Genomic DNA, 24,951 nt, shown 5'->3' on the forward strand with positions numbered 1-24,951 from the left:
GGTCAACCCCAAAAAAGTGATTTAGTTGGAGTGGTGTGTAATCTGGACACTAAAAAAAAAAATCTTAAATTGTTTTTAAGGCTACACGCACTGCGCAGCATGCCAGGTCTTAGTTCAGGGGTCGAGCCCATGCCCCTACCTTGGGAGTGCGCAGCCTTAACCACACTAGGGAAGTCCCCTGGACAGTGGGGTTGTTTAGCGCTTCCTAGATGATTCAAATGTGCAGCAAAGTTTGGGAACCACTAATCCAAGGCATTTATAGGAGAGAAAACGTAAGTTTAACTATTATCTTTGTGGAAGATCGGGTTCTTTAAGTGAACAGAATGGTTATGACATCCTTTATGAGGCTGTAGCCATCATTTCTAACTAATCACGCAGGGTTTCTCTGTTTTCTCTGATTTCTCTAGTTCGGTATATTCAATCACATATTCTGGGTAAATCTGATCTTTCTGAAAGATGACAAAAACAGAGGGATTCAATCTTGTATCCACACAGCTGTCATACCGCGGAGGGGGACTCTGGTAACCCATATGTCCTTCAATGAAATTTCCAACCAGGACTCGGGCTACAAACATAACGATGTTTTTGGAATCAAACGGATAATTTTTATGGGAACTAATGGCATCTCTTGTGAAGTAGTTTCCTAGAAATAATCAGAAGAAAAAGGTTAAGAATTATTATAAAAGAAGGTATGTAGTTATAAGATTATTTACACATGATCAGATGACAGGCATTGACCAAGTATATGTCAGCAATACCTTATTGATACTAATAACTTTCCTTTGTACTTAGGAAAACGTTTATTATGCAAGTACACTTGAATACGGTGTATAACCTGACAATTAACAGAAACATTTGCAACTCTATGGAATTCACAGGTACAATGTTGAGCCACTGGGTACAATAACCAACTGTTGATATCACAGTAATCCAGTTCATGCAAGCAAGTTGAGTTGTAACTAATAAACCAAAGATCCTCCAACAAAGGCCATTTTATATTGTGTACATTTTAAGGAAGAAACATCATTTACTACTGTGGGAAGGTCCTGGGGAAAGGAAAAGGGAGAGAGGAGAGATGTGACATGAGCCAACACTTGACCCTGGCAGAGCTGGTCAGACACTCAATCTATCATCCTCAACTACAAGACAACCTCTGATAATCACTGATATCTCCACACTCACTAGAGCAACAACCGTTTCCTGACAAATTCAAATTTCCTATTTTTATTTTTATTATTCCCAAGGGAACAAAATAACCTCTTGACAAGGGTGAAAGAGGAGAGCAGAAAAGCTGGCTTAGAACTCAACATTCAAAAAACTAAGATCATGGCATCTGGTTCCATCACTTCATGGGAAATAGATGGGGAAAAAGAAACAGTTACAGATTTTATTTTCTTGGGCTCCAAAATCACTGTGGATGGTGACTGCAGCCATTAAATTAAAAGATGCTTGCTCCTTGGAAGAAAAGCTATAACAAACCTAGAAAGCGTACTAAAAAGCAAAGATAGCAGTTTGCTAACAAAGGTCCATATAATCAAAACTATGGTTTTTCCAGTAGTCATGTATAGATGTGAGAGTTGGACCACAGAAAGACTGAGCATTGAAGAATTGATGCTTTCCAATTGTTCAGTTCAGTTCAGTTCAGTCGCTCAGTCATGTCCGACTCTTTGCGACCCCATGAATCGCAGCACACCAGGCCTCCCTGTCCATCACCATCTCCCGGAGTTCACTCAGACTCACGTCCATCGAGTCCGTGATGCCATCCAGCCATCTCATCCTCGGTCGTCCCCTTCTCCTCCTGCCCGCAATCCCTCCCAGCATCAGAGTCTTTTCCAATGAGTCAACTCTTCGCATGAGGTGGCCAAAGTACTGGAGTTTCAGCTTTAGCATCATTCCTTCCAAAGAAATCCCAGGGTTGATCTCCTTCAGAATGGACTGGTTGGATCTCCTTGCAGTCCAAGGGACTCTCAAGAGTCTTCTCCAACACCACAGTTCAAAAGCATCAATTCTTCATAGTATATTCAAAAGCAGAGACATTACTTTGCCGACTGAGGTCCGTCTAGTCAAGGCTATGGTTTTTCCTGTGGTCATGTATGGATGTGAGAGTTGGACTGTGAAGAAGGCTGAACGCCGAAGAATTGATGCTTTTGAACTGTGGTGTTGGAGTGGTGCTGTAGAAAACTCTTGAGAGTCCCTTGGACTGCAAGGAGATCAAACCAATCAATTCTAAAGGAAATTAACCCTGAATATTCGTTGAAAGGACTGATGCTGAAGCTGAAGCTCTAATACTTTGGCCACCTGATGCAAAGATCTGACTCATTGGAAAAGGCCCTGATGCTGGAAAAGACTGAGGGTGGAAGAAGCGGGCAACAGAGGATGAGACAGTTGGATGACATCACTGACTCAATAGACATGAGTGTGAGCAGATTTCCGAAGATAGTGGAGGACAGAAGAGCCAGATGTGCTTTGGTCCATGGGGTTGCAAAGAATCAGACATGACTTAACAACTGAACAACAGAAAATGTCTTTCTGCCCATTGAAGCAAAAGAGTCTATATTGCAAAATCTGATATTCTGTGAAAAATTAATTGATATTGATAAACTATTACTTGTTGCCTTAAGGTGAGTAATTCTTTGGTTTTTGTTTGGTTGGGTTTCTGGATTTTTGAGTTGCATGAAGGAATTTAGGAACAAAAACAATGCCAAAAAGATTTGGTGTGACCAGCATGGCCTGTGATGGGAAAAGACCTCATCTCCTTTGATTAGAATCCATCAGTGGCAAGAGAAGGGATGGACATAGGTCAGCAAGAGCCATGGCCAGAACTGAGTAGCAACGGTAGACAAAGTCATCAACAAGAGAGAAGACTTTGCAAGATCTACGAGGTGCTCTGGTCTCCACACCCCACCCTTCCCATAAAGCACAGAAGACAGGAAGGAAGCAGGGCTAAAGTGCAGGAACCAAGTTCCACAGTGACTTCCCACTCTAATTTGGAAATTTCAGATTAACATGAGCTTATTTTTTCTCCAGGAATGCAAAAGCCTGCAGGTACTGGTTAATACAAAATAATATATCTCATAATAGGAGAGTGTATGGTAGAGCCAAGTGTTGGCTGTACTTGTTCAGCTTCTCTATTCCATACAAACCTTTTCCATATTTGGTGTCATGACTTCCATGTAAGAACCAGTCAAAATTATTCTCACAGATAGATGCCACGTTGCTGCGTCTTGCTGCACAAAATAGGATTTGCTCTTCTCTCTTCATCTCCATTTTCTTGCTAATACAGAAAATGTAAGACTTAACATGGAGAACATTCCTCACCCACTCCAGTTAATCACATAAATCCCAACTAAAGTCTAATTATCGTAAAATTGTATTCCACCAGCTTTCAGAATGGAGCTACTAACGTTAAGGCAACAGCTATAAAAAAAATAAATACATGAAAACTTTTAAATGATAGATGCATGAAAGCATTTAATTGTAAAGCTAAAACTGAAACAGAGAAGTTTGAGCTTACACTATGAAAACACAACTAGAGATTGAAGAAACTGTTGACCACCAAAATAAAAAAGTGAATATAAATCTTCAAAGATAGGTCTTCACTAATCCTTTCAAACTTTATGTCAAGAGAAGCCCGATAAGGTGGCCACCCACCTTTTAAAAGCCTTCAAGAGCTGTGAGTTCTGGACCTTCTTTATCTTTTCAATCTTGAAATTTCTCATGGAAGCTTTAAAATGATCACTTACTTTAGCATATTCTGGAGTATTGTCAGGGATTTCAAGCAGCTGAAAGAAATTTAAAAATATGTAAATGTGAAGCAGGAAACACTTAAGGCATGATGGGGCTTCCCTTGTGGCTCAACTGGCAAAGAATCCACCTGCAATGCGGGAGACCTGGGTTCGATCCCTGGGTTGGGAAGATCCCCTGGGGAAGGGAACGGCTCCCTACTCCAGTATTTTGACCTGGAGAATTCCATGGACTGTGTAGTCCACGAGGCCGCAAAGAGTCGGACACGACTGGGCGACTTTCACTTTCACTCCATGTCCCTGTGTGGGCTTCGCAGGTGGCGCTAGTGGTAAAGAACCTGCCTGCCAATGCAGGAGATCCAAGAGACTGGGAGTTCGATCCTTGGGTCAGAAAGAGCCCCTGGAGGAAGGCATGGCAACCCATTCTAGTATTCTTGCCCAGAGAATCCCGTGGACAGAGGAGACTGGAGGGCTATAGTCCACAGAGTTCCAAAGAATTGGACACGATGCAGTGACTTAGCACAGCACATGTCCATATGTGTGGCCATCTATGCCGTGGAGTACCCTTGCCAGCCCTCTGACAGCAGGTAGGATAAGCTGGCTCAGGGTTTCCACATCTGATAGTTCCTTCCAGTGATGAACTAGATGGCCCGGAGCCCATCTGTTCAAGGCTAGCCGAGCATTAGCCTGAAGGCAAACGGAGCACATGCCCCTCCCCGCCCCACACCCCCAGGTGTGTGATTCAGTCCAGTGACCTGGTGAGTTCTTTGCTTAAAGCCAGTGCAGGAGCAGAGCCAATGGAGGTACCCAAGGAGCCCAGGCAGAGTAGCCTGCACCCAAAGCTAGGCTCTGATGTAGCTAAATGATCCAGGAAGAATCTTGCCCCTGGACTTCCCTGGTGATCCTGTGGTTAACAATCTGCCTGCCAATGCAGGGGACATGGGTTCAATCCTTGGTCCAGGAAGATTCCACATGCTGCAGGGCAACTAAGCCCGGCACCACAACTACTGAACTCGTGTGCTGCAACTACTGAAGCCTGCATGCCCTACAGCCCATGTTCTGCAACAAGAGAAGGCCACTGCAATGAGAAGCTTGTGTACCACAACTAGAGATTAGCCTCTGCTTGCCACAACTAGAGAAAACTAACAACAAAGACCCAGCATACCCAAAAATAAATAACTAAATAAAATTCTTTTGAAAAGAGTCGCCCCAACCAGGTAAGCTGAGGCCCACTTTGAGTCCCATAGAAACCTGCTTTTTAACTCCAATTAATGGAGTTAACAAGTTGCTCTTACTGTCAGTTCCAGTTTGCTCACCTGTAAGGTAGAGAAGCAAATATCTATTTTACAAGTTTGTCATGAGCATCTGTCCCAAGGAGATCGTGTGTGCCAGAACTCTGGAAACAACGAGGTGCCCTTCTCCTTTGGAAAGTGGCATGTGACACAGTCACCATTCGGATGTTAGCCTTTGAATCTCGTTTCAAGAGTTTTGCAGAAGTGATTCATTCACTCCTTCACTCATTCATTCATTCAACTACACACATTTGTAGCAAAGTACTTTGTTGCATCTTTAAATAATTCACCCACTACAGAGTAAAAAGCAAGTACCTCAAAGCTATTCGAGACTGAGACGCTCGCGTCCGGTTGGGGAAGATATATATTGACGAAAGGTTCTGAGGAGGTCTGCCCCTGCTGAGGACTAGAATCAAGAGAGAGAAAGAAATTTATCTGGCTCCCTCTTTGATACACCCAAGTGATTTTCTGTGCTTAACTCCAACTAAGCTGAAGTTCCTCTGGAAATTCTAAGTCCTAATGTGTTAGCATTAAGTAAGGCTAGGGGACTTCCCTGGTGGTCCAATGGTTAGGAATCCATGCTTCCAATACAAGGGGGACATGAGTTTGATCCCTGGTGGGAGAACTAAGATCCCATATGCCTTGTGTTGTGTTAGTCACTCAGTCATGTCCGACTCTTTGTGACCCAATGGACTGTAGCCCACCAGGCTCCTCGGTCCATAGGATTCTCCAGGCATAGTCAAAAAATAATATTAAAAAACGTAAGTTTGTCTTACAGCTTCTCTTCCAAGTGATAAATACTTAAATACTTTAGTGGTATAGGAAAAGAATCCTGCCTTTCCTGTATGAACTGTATTTCAGGAAGAGTAACCATACATTTGAGGGTTCTCCACCCTCAAATAGAGAACCCCTAACATGTACATAGGGGTTTATCACATAATTTTCTTTAAGTTTGATATTTTCCATTATGAGAGCATTACATTTTTAAAAATGCTTTAAGGAAAAAACTCTTTAAAAACCTCCTGTCATAAAATGAAAACTCTTTTGGAAAGAAAGAAGCTGGCCCCAGTTTATATGTTAAGCTCTGGTTTTCATACTGTACTGGTATAGTGCAAAATAGATTCAATTAATATGTTTGTTGTAAGGTGCTCATCAAAAATGCTATCATTCACTTCTCTTCAGATTGTTCAGAGTAGCACTCACAGCCTTTATTCTATCCTAAAGCCATGTGTCTCTTCTGGGTTTGTGATAGCAGGATTTAAGCTCAGTTCAGTTCAGTCAATCAGTCACGTCTGATTCTTTGTGACCTCACGGACTGCAGCACACCAGGCTGCCCTGTCCATCACCAACTCCCAAAGCTTGCTCAAACTCACATCCATGGAGTTGGTGATGCCATCAACCATCTCATCCTCTGTCGTCCCCTTCTCCTTCTGCCTTCAATCTTTCCCAGCATCTCGGTCTTTTCCAGTGAGTCAGTTCTTCGCATCAGGTGGCAAAAGTATTGGATTCAAGCTACTGCTTTCCACAAACACCCACAAACAGTTTTCTCAATTCATTTTATATTTATTTATTTGGCTGCATCAAACAGTCGCAGCATGCAGGATCTTTAGCTGTGGCATGTGGGATCTAGTCCCCAGACCAGGGATCAAACTGAAGTCCCCGCGGTGGGAGCATGAAGTCCTGGCCTCTGGACCACCAGAGAAGTTCCAGCAATGTAGTTTTGACTGGGTTTCATGAGCAGACAGAGCTGTCACACTGAATCCCTTAGCAACATTTCCTTTAAAAATCCATTTTCATCAACTTTGTATTTCCTCAAAGGCTTTACCAGGCAGCTGCTACATCCCTTTTTTCTCCCCATTTCTCCCTCAAACTCCCACCCCCTGTAAATCCATCCCACAAAACTAAAGATACCCAGAAGAACCCAGAACAGAACAAAAACCCAGTAACTGTGCATCTGATTCTTTCCTAGGCACAGCCAGCCATTCTCAGCTGAAGAAACTGAACCCAGAGTAAGAGGTCTGCTCAAAGTCCCCCGTGAATCTGAAGAAAAGACACACTTCCTACTCTAGAATGCTTTTAGTCACATTGTACTCCTTAGTCAGTACCTTACTCATAGTTAAAGCAAAAGGAAATTGCAGTGTTCTGTGAGCACGAACATTTCAGAAAACAGAGTCCAGATTCGTGAGTGACTCAAACATCGCAATGTGTGCCAGCAAGCACGGACACTCACTCTTGTCTGCGTTTCACCCGCTCCACATCCCAGTAAGACACAAACGTTGGCCTTCTGATGACATCCTTTTGGGTCTTGGAAGCTATATTTGTCTGAATCATCCCTTTAGACAGAAAAACAAAGAGAAAACACAAATCATGAATTGGTCCTAGGAAATGATTTATCTTTATTCTTCAGAGACTACTAACATAGCTAATATTCATTACTCGACTATATATGCATGAATCGAGAAAATCCTTTTAGATGGAAACTGCTCATGATAAAAATGAATATCCTTCACTGGCCTTAGTATAAGACCCAGAAAACAAAGAGGTAAATGGGCAAAGTGCAATCAAAGTCAGGTGGGAAAGGGAACTAGGGCCGCCAGATTACATCACCCATGACCACTGTCCTCAACCAGGCATCAGTGATTATGGGTTGGAACATGGTAGGTATATTTTGAAAGTATTTTCCTACCTCAAATGTGAAATGTTAGTTTTAATTCATACATGTTGTACACCTGGGTCTACGCTGCAGCCTGAGTTCTTTAAAAAGTAAATCATCATACATTGTGAGTAAAAGCATAAAATGGCACAACCACTTTGGAAAAGAATTTGGAAGCTTCTTACCAAGTTAAACATTTACTACCTATACAATCCAACAAACCCACTCCTTAGTATTTATCCAAGAGAAATTACATCCACACAAAGATTTGCATTTCAACGTGCCTAGTAACATTATTATAATAAGCAAAATGTGAAAACAATCCAAATATCCATCAACAGGTTAATTGTTAAACAAACCATTGTATATCCATGCAATGGAATATTACTCAGCAACAAAAAAGGACCACTTTTCATGCAATAATATAGATGAGTGAAAAACAGTATTCTGAGAGGAGTCAGCCATCTGAAGAGTACACACCACAGAGTTCTATTACCTGAAGTTCTAGAACAGACTAAATTATAGTGACAGAAAGTAAATAGGCTGCAGAGGGGAGACTGACCACAAAGGAGCATGAGAAAACTTTCTGGATTGATGGGAATGTTCTAGATCTTGATTAGGATAGCAGCTGGATGCATTTGTCAGTACTCATCCAACTAGACACTTAAAATGGATATACCTGATGGCAGCAGTTATGCCTCACCATAGGTTTACATCCACATCAACAAAACGAACAACAAGGAAAAGAGCAATCAGATCCTGCCATAACTCCGCGCAAAACCTTCTGGACGTTTCCAGCTTGTAAAATATTCAAGTTTCAGTGTCTACTCTCAGCTCTTACACACCTCCTTGCCACATGTATGGGCTGCCTACTCCCTTCCAAAGTGTCCTCCCCAGATAAAAGCAGGCACTCTCCCACGAGCCCTCCATTCTCTGGCAGATTCATCACACTGCTTCATCCTTCCTGTAGCTGTTATTATTTTCTGAAGGTGCCTGGTTTGCCAGCATTCAGATTAGTGCCTGGCAACACAGCTCAAATACTAGTTCAATGAACAAGAGCATATTAGATATAGAAAAGAAATAGTCTGGAACCCTGAAAACTTCTCTAGACTGGCTTCTATGAACCAAGGGAACAAATACATGGGATTAAAATTTCTCCAGATTCTGGAACAAGATATATTGGTTTTCATCTCTCCACCACCTTTTTAAACAGTCAGAACAATAGAAAACCACTGCAAAAAAATGTTCTAAGTCCATTTTTAATTTGAAGACCCAACAGAAGGAGTTTTTATTTTCGTCCATTGCTTTCTAGTCTTGGTCCTTATGCACACATTGTTGCACTTACCACACACATTAAATTTTTTAAAAATTCATTCCTGAAAAAAATATTTCTGTTTTAATTACAGAAACATAAACTTGGGGTTTGGCCTTCTTCATTTAACAATATCAAATTTTGCTTTTATAGCACAGTTTTCACAATCATAATTTTTAACAACTACCTAATACTCCACTGAAATGTAATACTTTTATGTGTTCAGTCACAATCCTACTGGTACACAGGCTATTCCTATTCTTTAGTACTATAAGGAGGCTTTACTAAAGACCTTTATTTCTATAGCTTATTTTTTTCCTTGTGAATTATTTCTTAGAAAGATTCCTGAGAATAAAAAAGTAAGCATATTTTAATATCTCTTGATATGTACTGCCAGGATGCTTTCCACAGTAGTTAGTATAATGCTCCCTTAAAGCTATGTGATTTGGGGTCTTCCCTGATGGTCCAGTGGTTAAGACTCTGCACTTCCAATGTGTGGGGCACAAGTTCAATCCCTAACTGGGGAGCTAAGCTCCCATATCCCACATGGCACAGCAAAAAAAAGAAAAAGAATGAAAACACAGTAATTGGTACAGGGCCCAAATCTCAGGTACCACCTGGGAATGTCAAGGAGCTGAAAAAGTCTCTTTCATCTCTTTCAAAGCACCTATGAGGATAGTCCTGAAAGGGCACGTATCTGACCATATATGGGGCTGGCGAGGGTGGGGGGGGGGCGGGGGCGGGATTTGGGGGCAGGGGGACACAGAGGCAGCCGATGGGACACTACATTCAGAGGGAGACCAGTTTCTGCCTTGGTTTCTTACTAAACACCACAGGCAGAAGGCAACCAAATCTTTCTATGGGGGCTCCAGTAAACATGGCAGAAAGCAAAGTCTTCAGAAAAGGTGACGGATAAAAGCATTGACCTAGATGATGACGCCTAAAAGGAACAGCATGGCTCTAAAATTCTGAAGGACCCACGTCCCAAGGTCTCTCCTGCAGTCGCTAACACCTGAAATCTGTCTCAGGGAAGCAGCCCACCTAGAATAAGAAATTCAGAATGGCAGAACCAGAAGTGTCCACAGAGACCATGTAATCCAATTCCCCCCCCCCCCCCCATTTTACAGGGTGCCAGGTGCTGTTCCCAGCTACTCTGTGTCACAGTCAAGGCTTAGAGCACGGCCCTTCTGACTGCCGTCGGCTCCCACCCACTGGTCCTGCCGTGCTAGAAAGAACCGGTCCTGAGTGCAGCATGCCCACGGCTCTATTCCCACTCCCCCGTGGATGCCACAGGCCAGATTGAAAAGACAGGTACCACTGCCAAATGCAGACACTTACCTTGAAAACTCAGCTCGTAGTTGCGTGAACCCGCCTGAAACGGCACAACCCCCCTCCGACAGGATAGAAAAAGAGACTCCAGGTATGAAGAGTCAATGCTCGAAATGTGCTCATTGTCTTTCTATTAAAAATAAAAATAAAAAGGTAAAAACTTCAGGATAGGCTTTTAAGAAATTTCTATCATGATATCTTATGTAACTTTATTTCAGCCGTGGGATTTGAACAGGAATGCATCCTGCTACCCAAACCAGATTGTCAAGGATTCCTGGGTGGGGGCAAGTCAACACCCGTCTTTAGTCTCCACTGTACAGGGTTGATGCTATTGAAACTGACGATACCCTAGGTGGAGGCCTGAAAAATAGAGCTGTTTTGCAATAGTCTTTTACATATTCCATAAAATATGATCCAAGTGTACAGAGCAACTTGTACCTGATATAAGATGTCTAACAAACGTCATGAAGTAGACCATCACAGCTATCGTCTCATCACACAATGAGAAAGAACAGTCTAAAGCTGGAAAGAAGGCATATAAAACTCCAAGAGGTGCCTTGTTATTTAGCTGCTAAGTCATGACTCTTTGCCACTCTTTGGCCATGGACTGTAGCCCACCACTCTCCTCTCTGTCCATGGATTTCCCAGGCAAGAATACTGGAGTGGGTTGCCATTTCCTTCTCCATCCTATAGGTGTATTGCTGTCCAAACGAGAGTGACAGGGCAAGGAACACCCCCAAAATGTAAAGATATAATCTCCAGCCATCTCCAGGACCGTCCTCTAGCCCTGCCCTCACTGAACTCCAGTTCTGAATGAGTGAGTAAGAGCCTTCAGTTACATATTCTCCAAGACTTGAATTTATACCTCAGTTTCAATAATCAGGTCTTGTTACTTTTGCCTTGGGCCTACATGACAGCCTTGATTTTGGCTTTCTAGAGCTATGGCTCGCCCTCACTTTGGGCAATTCCTTCAGGTCGTGCACTCCTGCCCCTCAAGGCACGCTACTAAGCTTGACTGTGTGCTGAGTGCTAAGTTGCTTCAGTTGTGTCTGACTCTTTGTGACCCTATGGACTGTAGCCCCCAGGCTCCTACTGGAGCAGGTGCCGTTTCCTTCTCCAGGGGATCTTCCCAACCCAGGGATCGAACCCACATCTCTGGCATCTCTGCATTGGCAGACAGGTTCTCTACCACTGAACTATCTGGGAAGCCCCAGGGATCTTGTAATAGAGTGTGTTTCTTTGATTGCTTTGGCAGCTTGGGAGCTCAGAACCAAATGGATGGCCCAGTGACTTATGCTGAGATATCCTCATCCCTTTTTTGTCTTTGGCTCCACTTCCATCTCTTGCTTTTCTTTTCTTTCTCATCACTCCAATTTCATTGCCCACTTTAGCTACCTCCCTCTCTGTTTAATCATCTGAATCTAAAGGGAGAAGGCACACGAGACAGAACCTCTGCCTATCTAAATTTCTCTCCCCTATTACTATGTCCCTGTGTGGTAAGTCTGAACCTTCTAGTTCATCTGAATCCAGACTCTGACTAAATTCTAGCAAGCATATATATCAGTCTTTTGATTTCTCACTCTTGCCTACTTTTCTGGCTGAAAGGGGTAGTCTCTGCCCATTTATGTACTAGTACCTAGAAAGCTATCTCAAGGTTCTGCCACAGTCCCCGATAATGAGGAAAGAGGGATATTTGGCTGGCTCATATATCAAGGAGTTTCTTAAAAATAGTTATAATTTTTTATAATGCAATTGGAATACATGCTTGCTGAGTATAATAAAAAAAACCACCACTTTCTCTACCACATCCATGCTCCATGGGTAATCACATAGGTGTCAGACACTGTACTACTAGATTCTTCTGAAGTTGTCAAGTTTATACAAGAGTATCCACAAGAAGGAATGGTACTCACCTTCTCCCCATATGGAACCCATTCATCAGCTCCATTCCTCCAGTACCAAATCCATTTTGTGGTAAACAGAGAACTGGCCGGCTTTGTGACGGATGAAGGTGTGGAGATACGTCGGACGGGATTAAAATCACAAATCATCTTCTGGAAACTGATGTTATAACTGCCAACAGAAACGCTGAGAGGGAAAAGCTTAGCATTAATAAAATGCTTCACTGAAGCAAAACGCTTCTGTTTTCTCTCCTCTGATCTTAATAAGAGGGCAGAATTAAAAACTGAGAGTTGAAAGTGGTCTCTGAATTCCCTTTATACAGCTTACGATCTTACACACAAGAGAAAAAACGGAAATACAGAGAGGTAACGTAACCTGCCACGTACCTAATGGTACCACAGAACGTGTTCTTCCCTCAAAAAATATCCCCCCAAAAATCAATTGATTGGCTCGATGTCAGAAACTCTGAAACTCACAGTAGGTCAGTTTTTTCAGTTATTACACATGATTTAAATAGTTGGGCTGCCCTGGTGGCAAAGATGGTCAAGAATTGCTTTCAATGCAGGAGACTGGGATTCAATCCCTGGGTCAGGAAGATCCCCTGGCGAAGGGAATGGCTACCCACTCCAGTATCCTTGCCTGGAGAATTCCATTATCAAAGCGTAGTTGGAGACCTTTTCAAGGAGTCAGCAAGGTCAAAGTTACTTTCATAATAATATTAGGACGTTACCCACCTTTTTCACTTTCATACCCTGACAAGTACACAGTGGAGTTTTTCAAGGCTATACAATGTTTGATTTTACCATAAAGAGATTTGTAAAAATATAAAACAATGTCATTCTTCCCAGTAAATTTGGTTTGCTTTAGTTTTGGAAAAGTTATTTTTATAGTTATACTTACATACATTTATGTATGCATGTAACTATATATAATTATCTAAAAATGTTATGTTAACACGAATGAGTTTATTATCATTGTTTTTAATGAATCAATAAACAATTTTTCTCAGTTGTGACTTTTAACATGGTAACTACTACTGCGGGCAGGAATCCCTCAGAAGAAATGGCGTAGCCATCATGGTCAACAAAAGAGTCTGAAATGCAGTACTTGGATGCAATCTCAAAAACGACAGAATGATCTCTGTTCGTCTCCAAGGCAAACCATTCAATATCACAGTTATCCAAGTCTATGCCCCAACCAGTAACGCTGAAGAAACTGAAGTTGAACAGTTTCATGAAGACCTACAAGACTGTTTAGAACTACACCCAAAAAAGATGTCCTTTTCATTATAGGGGACTGGAATGCAAAAGTAGGAAGTCAAGAAACACCTGGAGTAACAGGCAAATTTGGCCTTGGAATGCGGAATGAAGCAGGGCAAAGACTAATAGAGTTTTGCCAAGAAAATGCACTGGTCATAGCAAACACCCTCTTCCAACAACACAAGAGAAGACTCTACACATGGACATCACCAGATGGTCAACACTGAAATCAGATTGATTATATTCTTTGCAGCCAAAGATGGAGAAGCTCTATACAGTCAACAAAAACAAGACCGGGAGCTGACTGTGGCTCAGATTATGAACTCCTTATTGCCAAATTCAGACTGAAATTGAAGAAAGTAGGGAAAACCGCAAGACCATTCAGGTATGACCTAAGAAAAATCCCTTATGATTATACAGTGGAAGTGAGAAATAGATTTAAGGGTCTAGATCTGATAGATAGAGTGCCTGATGAACTATGCAATGAGGTACGTGACATTGTACAGGAGACAGGGATCAAGACCATCCCCATGGAAACGAAATGCAAAAAAGCAAAACGGCTGTCTGGGGAGGCCTTACAAACAGCTGTGAAAAGAAGAGAGGCAAAAAAAAGGAGAAAAGGAAAGATATAAGCATCTGAATGCAGAGTTCCAAAGAATAGCAAGAAGAGATAAGGAAGCCTTCTTCAGCGATCAATGCAAAGAAATAGAGGAAAACAACATAATGGGAAAGACTAGAGACCTCTTCAAGAAAACTAGAGATACCAAGGGAACATTTCATGCAAAGATGGGCTCGATAAAGGACAGAAATGGTCTGGACCTAACAGAAGCAGAAGATATTAAGAAGAGGTGGCAAGAATACACGGAAGAACTGTACAAAAAAGATCTTCACGACACAGATAATCATGATGATGTGATCACTAATCTAGAGCCAGACATCTTGGAATGTAAAGTCAAGTGGGCCTTAGAAAGCATCACTACAAACAAAGCTAGTGGAGGTGATGGAATTCCAGTTGGGCTGTTTCAAATCCTGAAAGATGATGCTGTGAAAGTGCTGCACTCAATATGCCAGCAAATTTGGAAAACTCAGCAGTGGCCACAGGACTGGAAAAGGTCAGTTTTCATTCCAATTCCAAAGAAAGGCAATGCCAAAGAATGCTCAAACTACCACATGATTGCACTCATCTCACATGCTAGTAAAGTAATGCTCAAAATTCTCCAAGCCAGCCTTCAGCAATACATGAACCGTGAACTCCCTGATGTTCAAGCTGGTTTTAGAAAAGGCAGAGGAACCAGAGATCAAATTGCCAACATCTGCTGGATCATGGAAAAAGCAAGAGAGTTCCCGAAAAACATCTATTTCTGCTTTATTGACTATGCCAAAGCCTTTGACTGTGTGGATCACAATAAACTGTGGAAAATTCTGAAAGAGATGGGAATACCAAACCACCTGACCTGCCTCTTGAGAAATCTGTATGCAGGTCAGGAAGCAACAGTTAGAACTGGACATGGAACAACAGACTGGTTCCAAATAGGAAAAGGAGTACATCAAGGCTGTATATTGTCAGCCTGCTTATTTAACTTCTATGCAGAGTACATCATGAGAAATGCTGGGTTGGAAGAAACACAAGTTGGAATCAAGATTGCCAGGAGAAATATCAATAACCTTAGATATGCAGATGACACCACCCTTATGGCAGAAAGTGAAGAGGAGCTAAAAAGCCTCTTGATGAAAGTGAAAGAGGAGAGTGAAAAAGTTGGCTTAAAGCTCAACATTCAGAAAACAAAGATTATGGCATCTGGTCCCATCACTTCATGGGAAATAGATGGGGAAACAGTGGAAACAGTGTCAGACTTTATTTTTTTGAGCTCCAAAATCACTGCAGATGGTGACTGTAGCCATGAAATTAAAAGACGCTTACTCCTTGGAAGAAAAGTTATGACCAACCTAGATAGCATATTCAAAAGCAGAGACATTACTTTGCTGACTAAGGTCCGTCTAGTCAAGTCTATGGTTTTTCCAGTAGTCATGTATGGATGTGAGAGTTGGACTGTGAAGAAGGCTGAGCGCCAAAGAATTGATGCTTTTGAACTGTGGTGCTGGAGAAGACTCGAGAGCCCTTTGGACTTCAAGGAGATCCAACCAGTCCATTCTGAAGGAGATCAACCCTGGGATTTCTTTGGAAGGAATGATGCTAAAGCTGAAGCTCCAGTACTTTGGCCACCTCATGTGAAGAGTTGACTCATTGGAAAAGACTCTGATGCTGGGAGGGATTGGGGGCAGGAGGAGAAGGGGACGACAGAGGATGAGATGGCTGGATGGCATCATGGACTCGATGGACATGAGTCTGAGTGAACTCCGGGAGATGGTGATGGACAGGGAGGCCTGGCGTGCTGGGATTCACGGGGTCGCAAAGAGTCGGACACGACTGAGCGACTGAACTGAACTGAAATATCAATAGCTATAAATCCACATAAACTGAAATCACTGGGATCCTCAGTACATTTTAAGAATATTAAGGGCTCCGGAAACCAAAAGGTTTGAGAGTTACTGCTCTACAAAATACCTCCTAGATCAGCGATGTTCAACCAGGAGTGATATTAGACCCAGGAAACATTGACAATGTCAAAATATATTTTTGTTTCTCACAACTGGCATGTAGTGAGTAGACACCAGGGATGATGCTAAAATACTCCAGCAAACCAAATAATTATTTGGGCCCCAAAGTCAACAGTGCTAAGGTTGAAAAACCCTGCTTCAGATTTACCTGGTAGGAGACACATACCTAGAAACAAAATAGCTGACACCACCCTCTAGTGGCACAATGCAGCAACACACTCTCCACCAGAGATTCACTAAATTTGAACACGGTGACAAGTCCTTATTTTCCCTCCTAAAGTATTTCCTTATAAAGTAGGATGCAGCTTATAAATATGGTCATGCGTAGTATCACCCATATCAGCCCTAACAGCAACATAAATATAAAGTAGCCTTTTAGAAACCTCCAGGGTAGAGAAAATAGCAAATAGAGAGGCAGGTATAAAATGCTGAGGTGTATAACAAAATTCTTCCTTAGAACTATATGAAATGACTCAAATCATTTTCTCAAACAATGAGATTAAGCCAAAGGCTCTTCTGAGCTCATAGGTTTGCAAACCAACCTATGCATTTTGTTGTTCAGACAAATATTAACTGAACAAATACTTGTGTCCCTGTTTATTTCACCTGAGTTAGCAAATATTCCCAGCGTCCCTCATATTAGCCAGGCTCTGGGTGAGTTCAAACCTGCCCACCTATTCCTTTATCTTTATTAACTCAGAAGTCATTTGCCATCTTAATCTCAAGAGTTAACCTGAATGGGATTCTGAAGGAAAACTGCTTTTTCTTCTTCCCATGAGCACAGCACTAGGCTCCCCTTTGATGATCTTGCAGATTTCACAAGCTAGACCTGCCACCCACTTACCTGCAGTTTTTGGGGTCACAAAAGGCCTTCTCAATATCCTCCATGAACGGAAGGTCCACCCAGCTGTTTCCAAGTAACATCTGCCACCGGTAGGGCAGGTGAAAATGAACTTTGTTGCAGCTCTCTACAAAGATAGAAACGAGGTCTGAGCAATTCGACCAAGTTCACTGCTGACTCTCCCCATCAAGGCCTGCCTTTCTCACCCTACCAGCCCTGTAGGCACACTTTCCATCTACACCTGTGCTCATGCCAGCCCCTACCTGCATCATCTCAAGCCCCTATTTCCACATTCATTTACTACCCATGTAGACTCGTCAGAAAATAAAATTCTCCACTCCCCCAAAAACCATGTTCAGTTCAGTTCAGTTGCTCAGTCGTGTCCAAGTCTTTGCGACCCCATGGACTGCAGCACACCAGGCTTCCCTGTCCATCATCAACTCCCGGAGCTTGCTCAAACTCAAGTCCATTGAGTTGGTGATGCCACCCAACCATCTCATCCTCTGTTGTCCCCTTCTCCTCTCACCTTCAAAAAAAGAACCATATTACCCACATGGAAATCTGAGGTCATTAGAAATTTACAGTTATCCTTTCTTCTGCTGCTGCTGCTAAGTCGCTTCAGTCGTGACATCCCTGGGATTCTCCAGGCAAGAACACTGGAGTGGGTTGCCACTCTCTTCTCCAGTTATCCTTTCTGCACCTCCCTCTATATGCATTTATTGAGACAAACTGCTCTCTATTGGAGGCAACTGCCGGTGTGTTTTCTAGGAAGCCCTGGCCTGGAATTCATCTCTTCCAGAATTCCCCCACTGATCTTGTGCTCTTCTGACCTGACTTGTGTATGTTTCCTCAACCAGTGCTCTAGACACAGTTTGTGCTGTATTAGTTCTCTAATTTGTGGATGTTCTGTTTGTTTTGGGCCACACTGCACAGCTTGTGGGATCGTAGTGCTTTGACCAGGGATTGAACCCAAGCCCTTGGGAGTGAGAGCACACAGACTGGACTAACCACTGGACTGCCAGGGAATTCCCAAATCTGTGGATGTTTTGATGCCCACCTTTAAACTCGGGCTTCCCTTGTGGCTCAGCTGGGAAAGAATCCGCCCGCAATGCGGGAGGCCTGTGTTCGATCCCTGGGTTGGGAAGATCCCCTGGAGAAGGGAAAGGCTACCCACTCCAGTATTCTGGCCTGGAGAATTCAAAGAGTTGCAAAGAGTCAGACACGACTGAGCTACTTTCACTTAATGATGAACTTACTGAAGAAAGGCCTCTGTCAGTGTTAAGCTTATGTCTGCTTGCTTCACTGGCAGAGGAGTAGGCAAGCAAAGGATGCCCTTTCAATGACTGCTTGCTGAATAATGAATTAATGTTAGAAGCTCATAATACAGGAGAACAGAAAACAGTTCTATTTTTCACAATTTGCATTGTTTAAATCATTTTGAAATGTCACCACCAGGAATTTAACTGATTGAAAAATATAACCTTCCTCGCACCCATTAGAATGGCTGATATAAATAACCAAACAAAAATAAATTTACAATTGTTGGCAAGGATATGGAGAAATTGGAGCCCTTGTGCATTGCTGATAAAAATGTAAAGTGATACAGGCAGCTACAGAAAACTGTGTGGCAGTTTCTTAAAACCTTAAACACCGATTTACCACATAATCCAGCAATTCCACTTCTGGGTATATACCCAAAAGAACTGAAAGCAAGAACTGATATTTGTACACCTGTGTTCCTAGCAGCATTATTCACAATAGCTAAAAGGTAGAAGCAACTCAAGTGCCCATCAGTGGATGAGTGGATAAACAAAATGGGATAGAATACAATCGAATAGTGTTCAACCTTCATAAGGGAGGAAACTCTCACAAAGGCTATAATATGGGTGAACCTTGAGGACACTGTACTAAGTGAAATAAGCCAGTGTCAGAAAAGACAAATATTGTGTGAGATCACTCATATGAGGGACATAGAAGAGTCATATTCGTAGACAGAAAGCAAAATGGCAGCTGTCAGGGGCTTCCCTGCCAGAAGGGGGAAATGAGGAGCTGTTGTTTAATAGGTACAGAGTTGCTGTTTTAAAGATCAGTCCTGAATACCTATTGGAAGGACTGATGTTGAAGCTGAAACTCCAAAACTTTGGCCACCTGATGCGAAGAAGTGACTCATTGGAAAAGACCCTGATGCTGGGAAAGATTGAAGGCAGAAGAAGGGGACGACAGAGGATGAGATGGTTGGATGGCATCTCTGATGCAATGGACATGGGTTTGATTAAGTTCCTGGAGTTGGTGATGACAGGGATGCCTGGCATGCTGCAGTTCATGGGGTCGCAAAGAGTTGGACACGACTGAGTGACTGAACTGAACCGAACTGAACTAATGCTGGGAAAGATTGAAGGCGGGAGGAGAAGGGGACGACAGAGGATGAGACAGTGGGATGGCATCACCGACGCAATGGATATGAGTTTGAGTAAGCTCTGAGAGTTGGTGAGGGACAGGGAAGCCTGGCATGCTGCAGTCCATGGGGTCACAGAGGGTTGGACAAGACTGAGCGACTGAACTGAGGTAGAGCTTCAGTTTCAAAGGATGAAAAGAGTTCTGGAGATTGGTTGCACAGCAACCCTACTGAGCAATACATTTAAAAATGTTAAGATGGTAAAATCTATGTGATGTGTTTTATCTTAGTTAAAAATAAATTTTGTTAAAGTTAAAGATTTTTGATTTAGAGAACACAGGGCAGAATCTCCTCCTCAGACACAAGGCGAATGACTCTAAGACCACTAAGTGATCAAACAAATGAATCAGACATGCTGCGTAGGCCTGGGGCAGAGACAGGAAAGGAACAGCGTGGTGCAGGAGTGACAGGGAAGTGCTGTGTCCCAAGCAGTCCCGTGGGAAACAGTTCTACAGGAGGCTTGGGGAGAACGAACAGTAAACAGATGCCAGGGAAGCCTGGCTGCTGCAGGCTCTGGGGTCACAAAGAGTTAGACACATCTTAGTGACTGAACAACAACTGCTACTTCTGTTTGGTTTTAGTATGTAAAAAGAGGGGTCCCTGATTAAGTGTAAGAGTTCAACTAAAACTGAATTGTAAAAGGAGAAAGTATAATATCACGCAGTGGTGAAGTGGTTTGGGGTGAAAACCCAAGTTCTATTTGTGCATCTGTAAAATGAATTAACAACAGAACCTAAAGTTGACTTGAAGGTTAAAGAAGATGCATGTAAGATTCTCAGCACTGCGCTCGACACACTGCACTCAATAAATGCTAGCCATACTGCTATTAATAATGTTTCTGCTTCTAGAAAGTCCTTAAGGTAGTTACTCACTAAGTTGACAACTCTTATACAGATGGTCAAGACAAATTTCGTTTGAGCTGTGTTCTTTCATCCTGGACGATATGGTACTGGCAGCCTCAGGTACAGAATCTACAAGACAGGGAGGATGCATGTAAGCGAACTGTAACATTTAAACCAAAAAACAAGACACTTGGTCTAACAGTGGGAAAGAGTATCTGAAATGGGGGCCAGGTTCAAGAAAATTCCTAAGATTCATGTACTGCTCATGAGAGCCCAGACATGAAAACAAACATCAAAGTCAGGGTTACTTCATGTCATGCTGCTTTCTTAAACCATGGCTGAACTACTCCCGTTCTCAAATAAATGGAGCAACTTACTCTACACAGTTCTAGGGTTGGTCCTTCTGTCTTCCTATGTCCTCATCAGTACCACTGCTCAACCCAAACCCTTTGCATTTTAGTACTGCTAAGGAACATCCAAAGAGAAACCACCAGCCGTGGCCACTCTACGCAAACACAAGACATGGGGCCCCTCTTTGTCCCTCAGTGATCACACGGAACCCAGCCTGGAGCCCGCCTTGTCATCTCACTGGCATGGGTAACAGGGATTTGAGCTGCGTTCTGACCATGGGTCCCATAGGCTGCAGCTCTGTTGCTTAAGGAAGGTGTAAAAGAAGGGACCTTGGTAAAAATGATGTTTATGAATCCTTGTACCAAGGTGAGACGTGCCAAATTATAAATCAGTAAAAAAGTGTATGCAACATAAAAAATTGCTTATGCAGTATCACCTAAGCTATAAACAAACTAGGTATAGAAAAACATTAAAGAATATAAATGAAAAGTTCATTATACATTTCTTTGTGTAACTGCAGTATCTTTACTTACATTAATATCAATTATTAATAATATTATAACATCCTCGTATAAAATATTATGTTTATACAGAAGAAAAAGAAGGGACCTTGGGGAAAGCAAGTGCTGCCTTGTGCGGGGGCAGAGGGCTCCCCACGTGTGGGCAGGACCTGCTTGTTAACCCCCGAATTCCAGAGCATAACACATCTTTCTTTCCTCTGACTGCCACCATGAAGCCAAACTCAGTGGCACCAGTTTTACCTACATCGAATCGATAGTTTTATCCATCACTTTATCCATCCATCTACTGGCACTGTGGACAGACTGACTAGCCCAGAAGGTCTCTTCTGTGTGATTACCGTTAACAAAGGCCGCGGCTCCATCCCCAGTTATCTTGCCAGCGGTGGGCAGATGACTCCGAGGTGTTCCGATGTCTGGATTCCTAGGTAACGATTTTTCTCTCTGACTACTGCTTGGGGTTTGGTAATTTGCCAGTCTCGTGGAGGTGGTATCTACGGCCATGCCATCAGCCTTATTATCAAAAAGCGGGAAATGCTGGCTGTCTTGATTCCCACTCCTGCACTCAGCATTCACATGGTCCGAGGAAAGGACAGCGGTGCTCTTTCTGGTGGTGATGGTTTCAGGTGTTTGCGGAGAACCGGGAGGAGAGAAGGAGAAGGCTGGACTGGAGGAAAGCCAACTCTTTTTACCGGTGTCCTGGTCATTCTGCCAGGACGCAGGGCCCTTCCAGTTGAAGGCTGGTGTCAAATCACTATGATTCCCATAGAAAAGATCCTTTGGGCTGCCGTTCTCTGCAAGCTTCTGGCTTCCTCCCCCTTGATGGGTTCCTCTGAGAACAACAGCTGCAGACGGGACGGAGGCAGGCGGGGGACACTCCTGACTTCCCAGATGCGAGAATTTGTGGGCAAGATCCTCGACAGGCCCATCACTCGGGACAGAGCCGCGGTGGCCAGCAGGCTCTGGGCTTGCTGAGCAGGACCTCTGGGCAGGAGTTGAAGCTGCTGGAAGAAATTCCTCGCTGCCCCGGTCTCTGCTCCTACTCCTCGCTCTGTATGCTGGGTCTCTACGATGGGGAGGAGGAGCTGGGAAAGAAAAACCAAACAACAAAAGTTAGCTTTAATGTCACTAACTCTGTACCCGCCTCCCGTTCGGCCTCAGAGGGGCCGGGTGAAGTGAGAGTCGGGTAAAGCAGAAACAGTGTCAGCAGGAGAGAAGAAAAGGAAGGACCTCGTCAGCAGGCAAAAGAAGTTCAGATGTTTTTGTGGGTAAGTATATTTGGAGGTCTAAAAATCTTTTCCGGGATTCCCCATGACCACTTTTAGGGATCTCACTCCTTCCACCTCGGACCCCTAAACGTTCACACTGGAGAAGCGGTGAATTAACCTGGCACTGTCATTCGGCAATCCTGCAGAGTCAAACGCTGCCACTGCTTGCAACAGCCAGGACCTGAGCCGTGCTGTGTTTAGCCGCTCAGTCGTGTCCGACTCTTTGCAACCCCATGGACTATAGCCCACCAGGCTGCTCTCCGTAGGGATTCTCCAGGCGAGGATACCGGAGAGGGTTGCCATTTCCTCCTCCAGGGGATCTTCCCAACCCAGAAATTGGACCCGTGTCTCCTGCATTGCAGGCGGATTCTTTACCTGCTGAGCTACCAGGGAAGCCCAGCCATGACATGGAGGCAACCTAAACGTCCATTGACAGAGGAAAGGATAAAGAAGATGCGGTACCTATCTACAATGGAAAATGCCATTTGCAGCAATACAGATGGGCCTAGAGTGTCATACTACTTCACACTAGAGTGAAGGAAGTCAAATAGAGGAGAACCATGCTGTGACATGCCTTATATGGGTAATCTTCAAAGAAATGATACAAATGAACTTATCCACAAAACAGAAAAGGACTCATAGATTTAGAGAAGGAACTTATGACTACCAGCGGCGGAAGGATGGCGGGAAGGGATGGTTAGGGAATTTGAGATCAACATATACACACTGCTATATTTAAAGTGGATAACCAACAAGGACCTACTGTGTAGCACAGAGAGCTCTGCTCAGTGTTCATGGCAGCCTAGACGGGAGGGGAGTTTGGGGGAGAATGGATACCTGTATATATAAGGCTGAGTCCCTCTGCTGTGCACCTGAAACTATAGCAATATTGTTAACTGACTATTCTCCAAAATCAAATAAAAAGTTTAAAAAAATTAATTTGTGTGAAAATCTTGACAAGGTGGAAGAATCCCCCCTTCCTGCCAGCCCAGCAGAAAATACCACCTTTGGCCTAGGATAAAGGTTGAGCCAACTCTGGCTCTTCTCAGCTTCTCTCATGGGACTTAGACGCAGCTCCTAAATGCCCGCTGTCTTAGGTGGGGCTGTCCACAGTCTTCAAGTCCACATTCACCGCTAGGGTGAATGGAGAGATAGACTAGTGCTCATCAGAGACGAGCGCCCCCAAATCACTAAGAGTTCACCCATATTTTGACACAATCATACCTAAGCTAAGAAGTCACAATACCTAAAACAACAAAAAAAAAAAAGAAAATAAGGAAAGGTCTGATTTCACTGAAGCTTGGAATTATCCAGAGTTGTTCATCTGGCCCCCAAGCTTAAGTCAGTGATATCCAAAATTAAAAAAAAAAAAAAAAAAATTGACCTCTTTCTAGAAACATTTTAAGTCACAGCCCCGGGAAGCAAAGAGAAGGGAGGGAATGAGCCTGCGTGTGTTCGTGTGTGCAAAAAGTGTGGTGTGCTTGCATGTGATGTTTATATGTGGGGTTCATATATGTTTCTGTGAAGTGTGTGCATGTGTGTGTGTGATATGCCTACGTGGTGGACATGTGAGGGGTGTATGTGTATGTACATGAGGTTTGCACAAATGGTGTGTGACACATGTCCCTTATATGTTGGCAACGTGCCCCAGTGTGAAGTGTGTTTGTGTGGTGTGGATGCATGGAATCGCATGAAATCAAACTGCAAAATCACACATATACTATGATCATAATTATGTAAAAATTGTGTATGCATATCGACAAGGTCTGAAAGTGAAAATAGTTTTACATGATGAGGTAGGGTGAGGGTAAGTAGAGATTCCCTTTCCTTGTGATTTCTGTTTATTTCCGTTTATCCTGTTAAGAAGGCCACCAAGCTTACCTTTCCACGCTGAGGGCTTCTTCCGGCGGTGCCTGCTATTGCAGATGTCCTGGATGTTCTGGACCACGCTTGAGCTCAGCCCGTGCTCCCTCATGACGGCCAGCACCCTTCTGTCCATCAGGTTATGGGACCGGAAGCAGTTGGCATAACCACAGTTCCCTCGGGTAAAATGTTCACAGACGTGGAGTCTTTCACACGGGGGCTGCTGGTTACAAATCTGTCTTCCACCCTCACCCTTATAATTCTTGCATATCTACAGAAGAAAGAAACAAGAACCAGAAAGAAAACATGTTTCTCTATATGCCACACGTTAAGGAAAGTTTGTGTAAATATAATGATCTATATGGGAATAAAATCGAAAAAAGAGTGGATCTATGTATCAGTTCAGTCAGTGGCTCAGTCGTGTCCGACTCTTTGCGACCCCAGGGACTGCAGCACGCCAGGCCTCCCTGTCCATCACCAACTCCCAGAGTTTACTCAAACTCATGTCCATTGAGTCAGTGATGCCATCCAACCATCTCATCTTCTGTCGTCCCCTTCTCCTCCTGCCCCCAATCTTTCCCAGCATCAGGGTCTTCAAATGAGTCAGTTCTTCACATCAGGCGGCCAAAATATTGGAGTTTCAGCATCCACATCAGTCCTTCCAATGAATATTCAGGACTGATTTCCTTTAGGATGGACAGGTT

At 43.3% G+C, this 24,951-nt stretch overlaps 1 protein-coding gene across 1 annotated transcript in view; it reads right to left on the reverse strand.

Moving 5' to 3' along the window:
- Positions 1-362: 362 nt before the first annotated feature.
- ZC3HAV1 (zinc finger CCCH-type containing, antiviral 1) overlaps positions 363-24,951 on the reverse strand; it is a 48,039-nt gene continuing 23,450 nt past the window's right edge. The window contains exons 3-13 of the mRNA XM_052639022.1: positions 24,266-24,518; positions 21,458-22,201; positions 20,278-20,376; positions 16,954-17,077; positions 12,243-12,417; positions 10,339-10,459; positions 7,266-7,368; positions 5,351-5,441; positions 3,652-3,782; positions 3,144-3,274; positions 363-643 (exon numbers count right to left, since the gene is read on the reverse strand). Coding sequence (XP_052494982.1) covers positions 363-643; positions 3,144-3,274; positions 3,652-3,782; positions 5,351-5,441; positions 7,266-7,368; positions 10,339-10,459; positions 12,243-12,417; positions 16,954-17,077; positions 20,278-20,376; positions 21,458-22,201; positions 24,266-24,518 — 2,253 coding nt within the window. The remainder of the gene's footprint in view (positions 644-3,143; positions 3,275-3,651; positions 3,783-5,350; positions 5,442-7,265; positions 7,369-10,338; positions 10,460-12,242; positions 12,418-16,953; positions 17,078-20,277; positions 20,377-21,457; positions 22,202-24,265; positions 24,519-24,951) is intronic.

The sequence above is a fragment of the Budorcas taxicolor genome, chromosome 4 (assembly GCF_023091745.1).
Source record: "Budorcas taxicolor isolate Tak-1 chromosome 4, Takin1.1, whole genome shotgun sequence".
NCBI classification, from domain to species: domain Eukaryota; kingdom Metazoa; phylum Chordata; class Mammalia; order Artiodactyla; family Bovidae; genus Budorcas; species Budorcas taxicolor.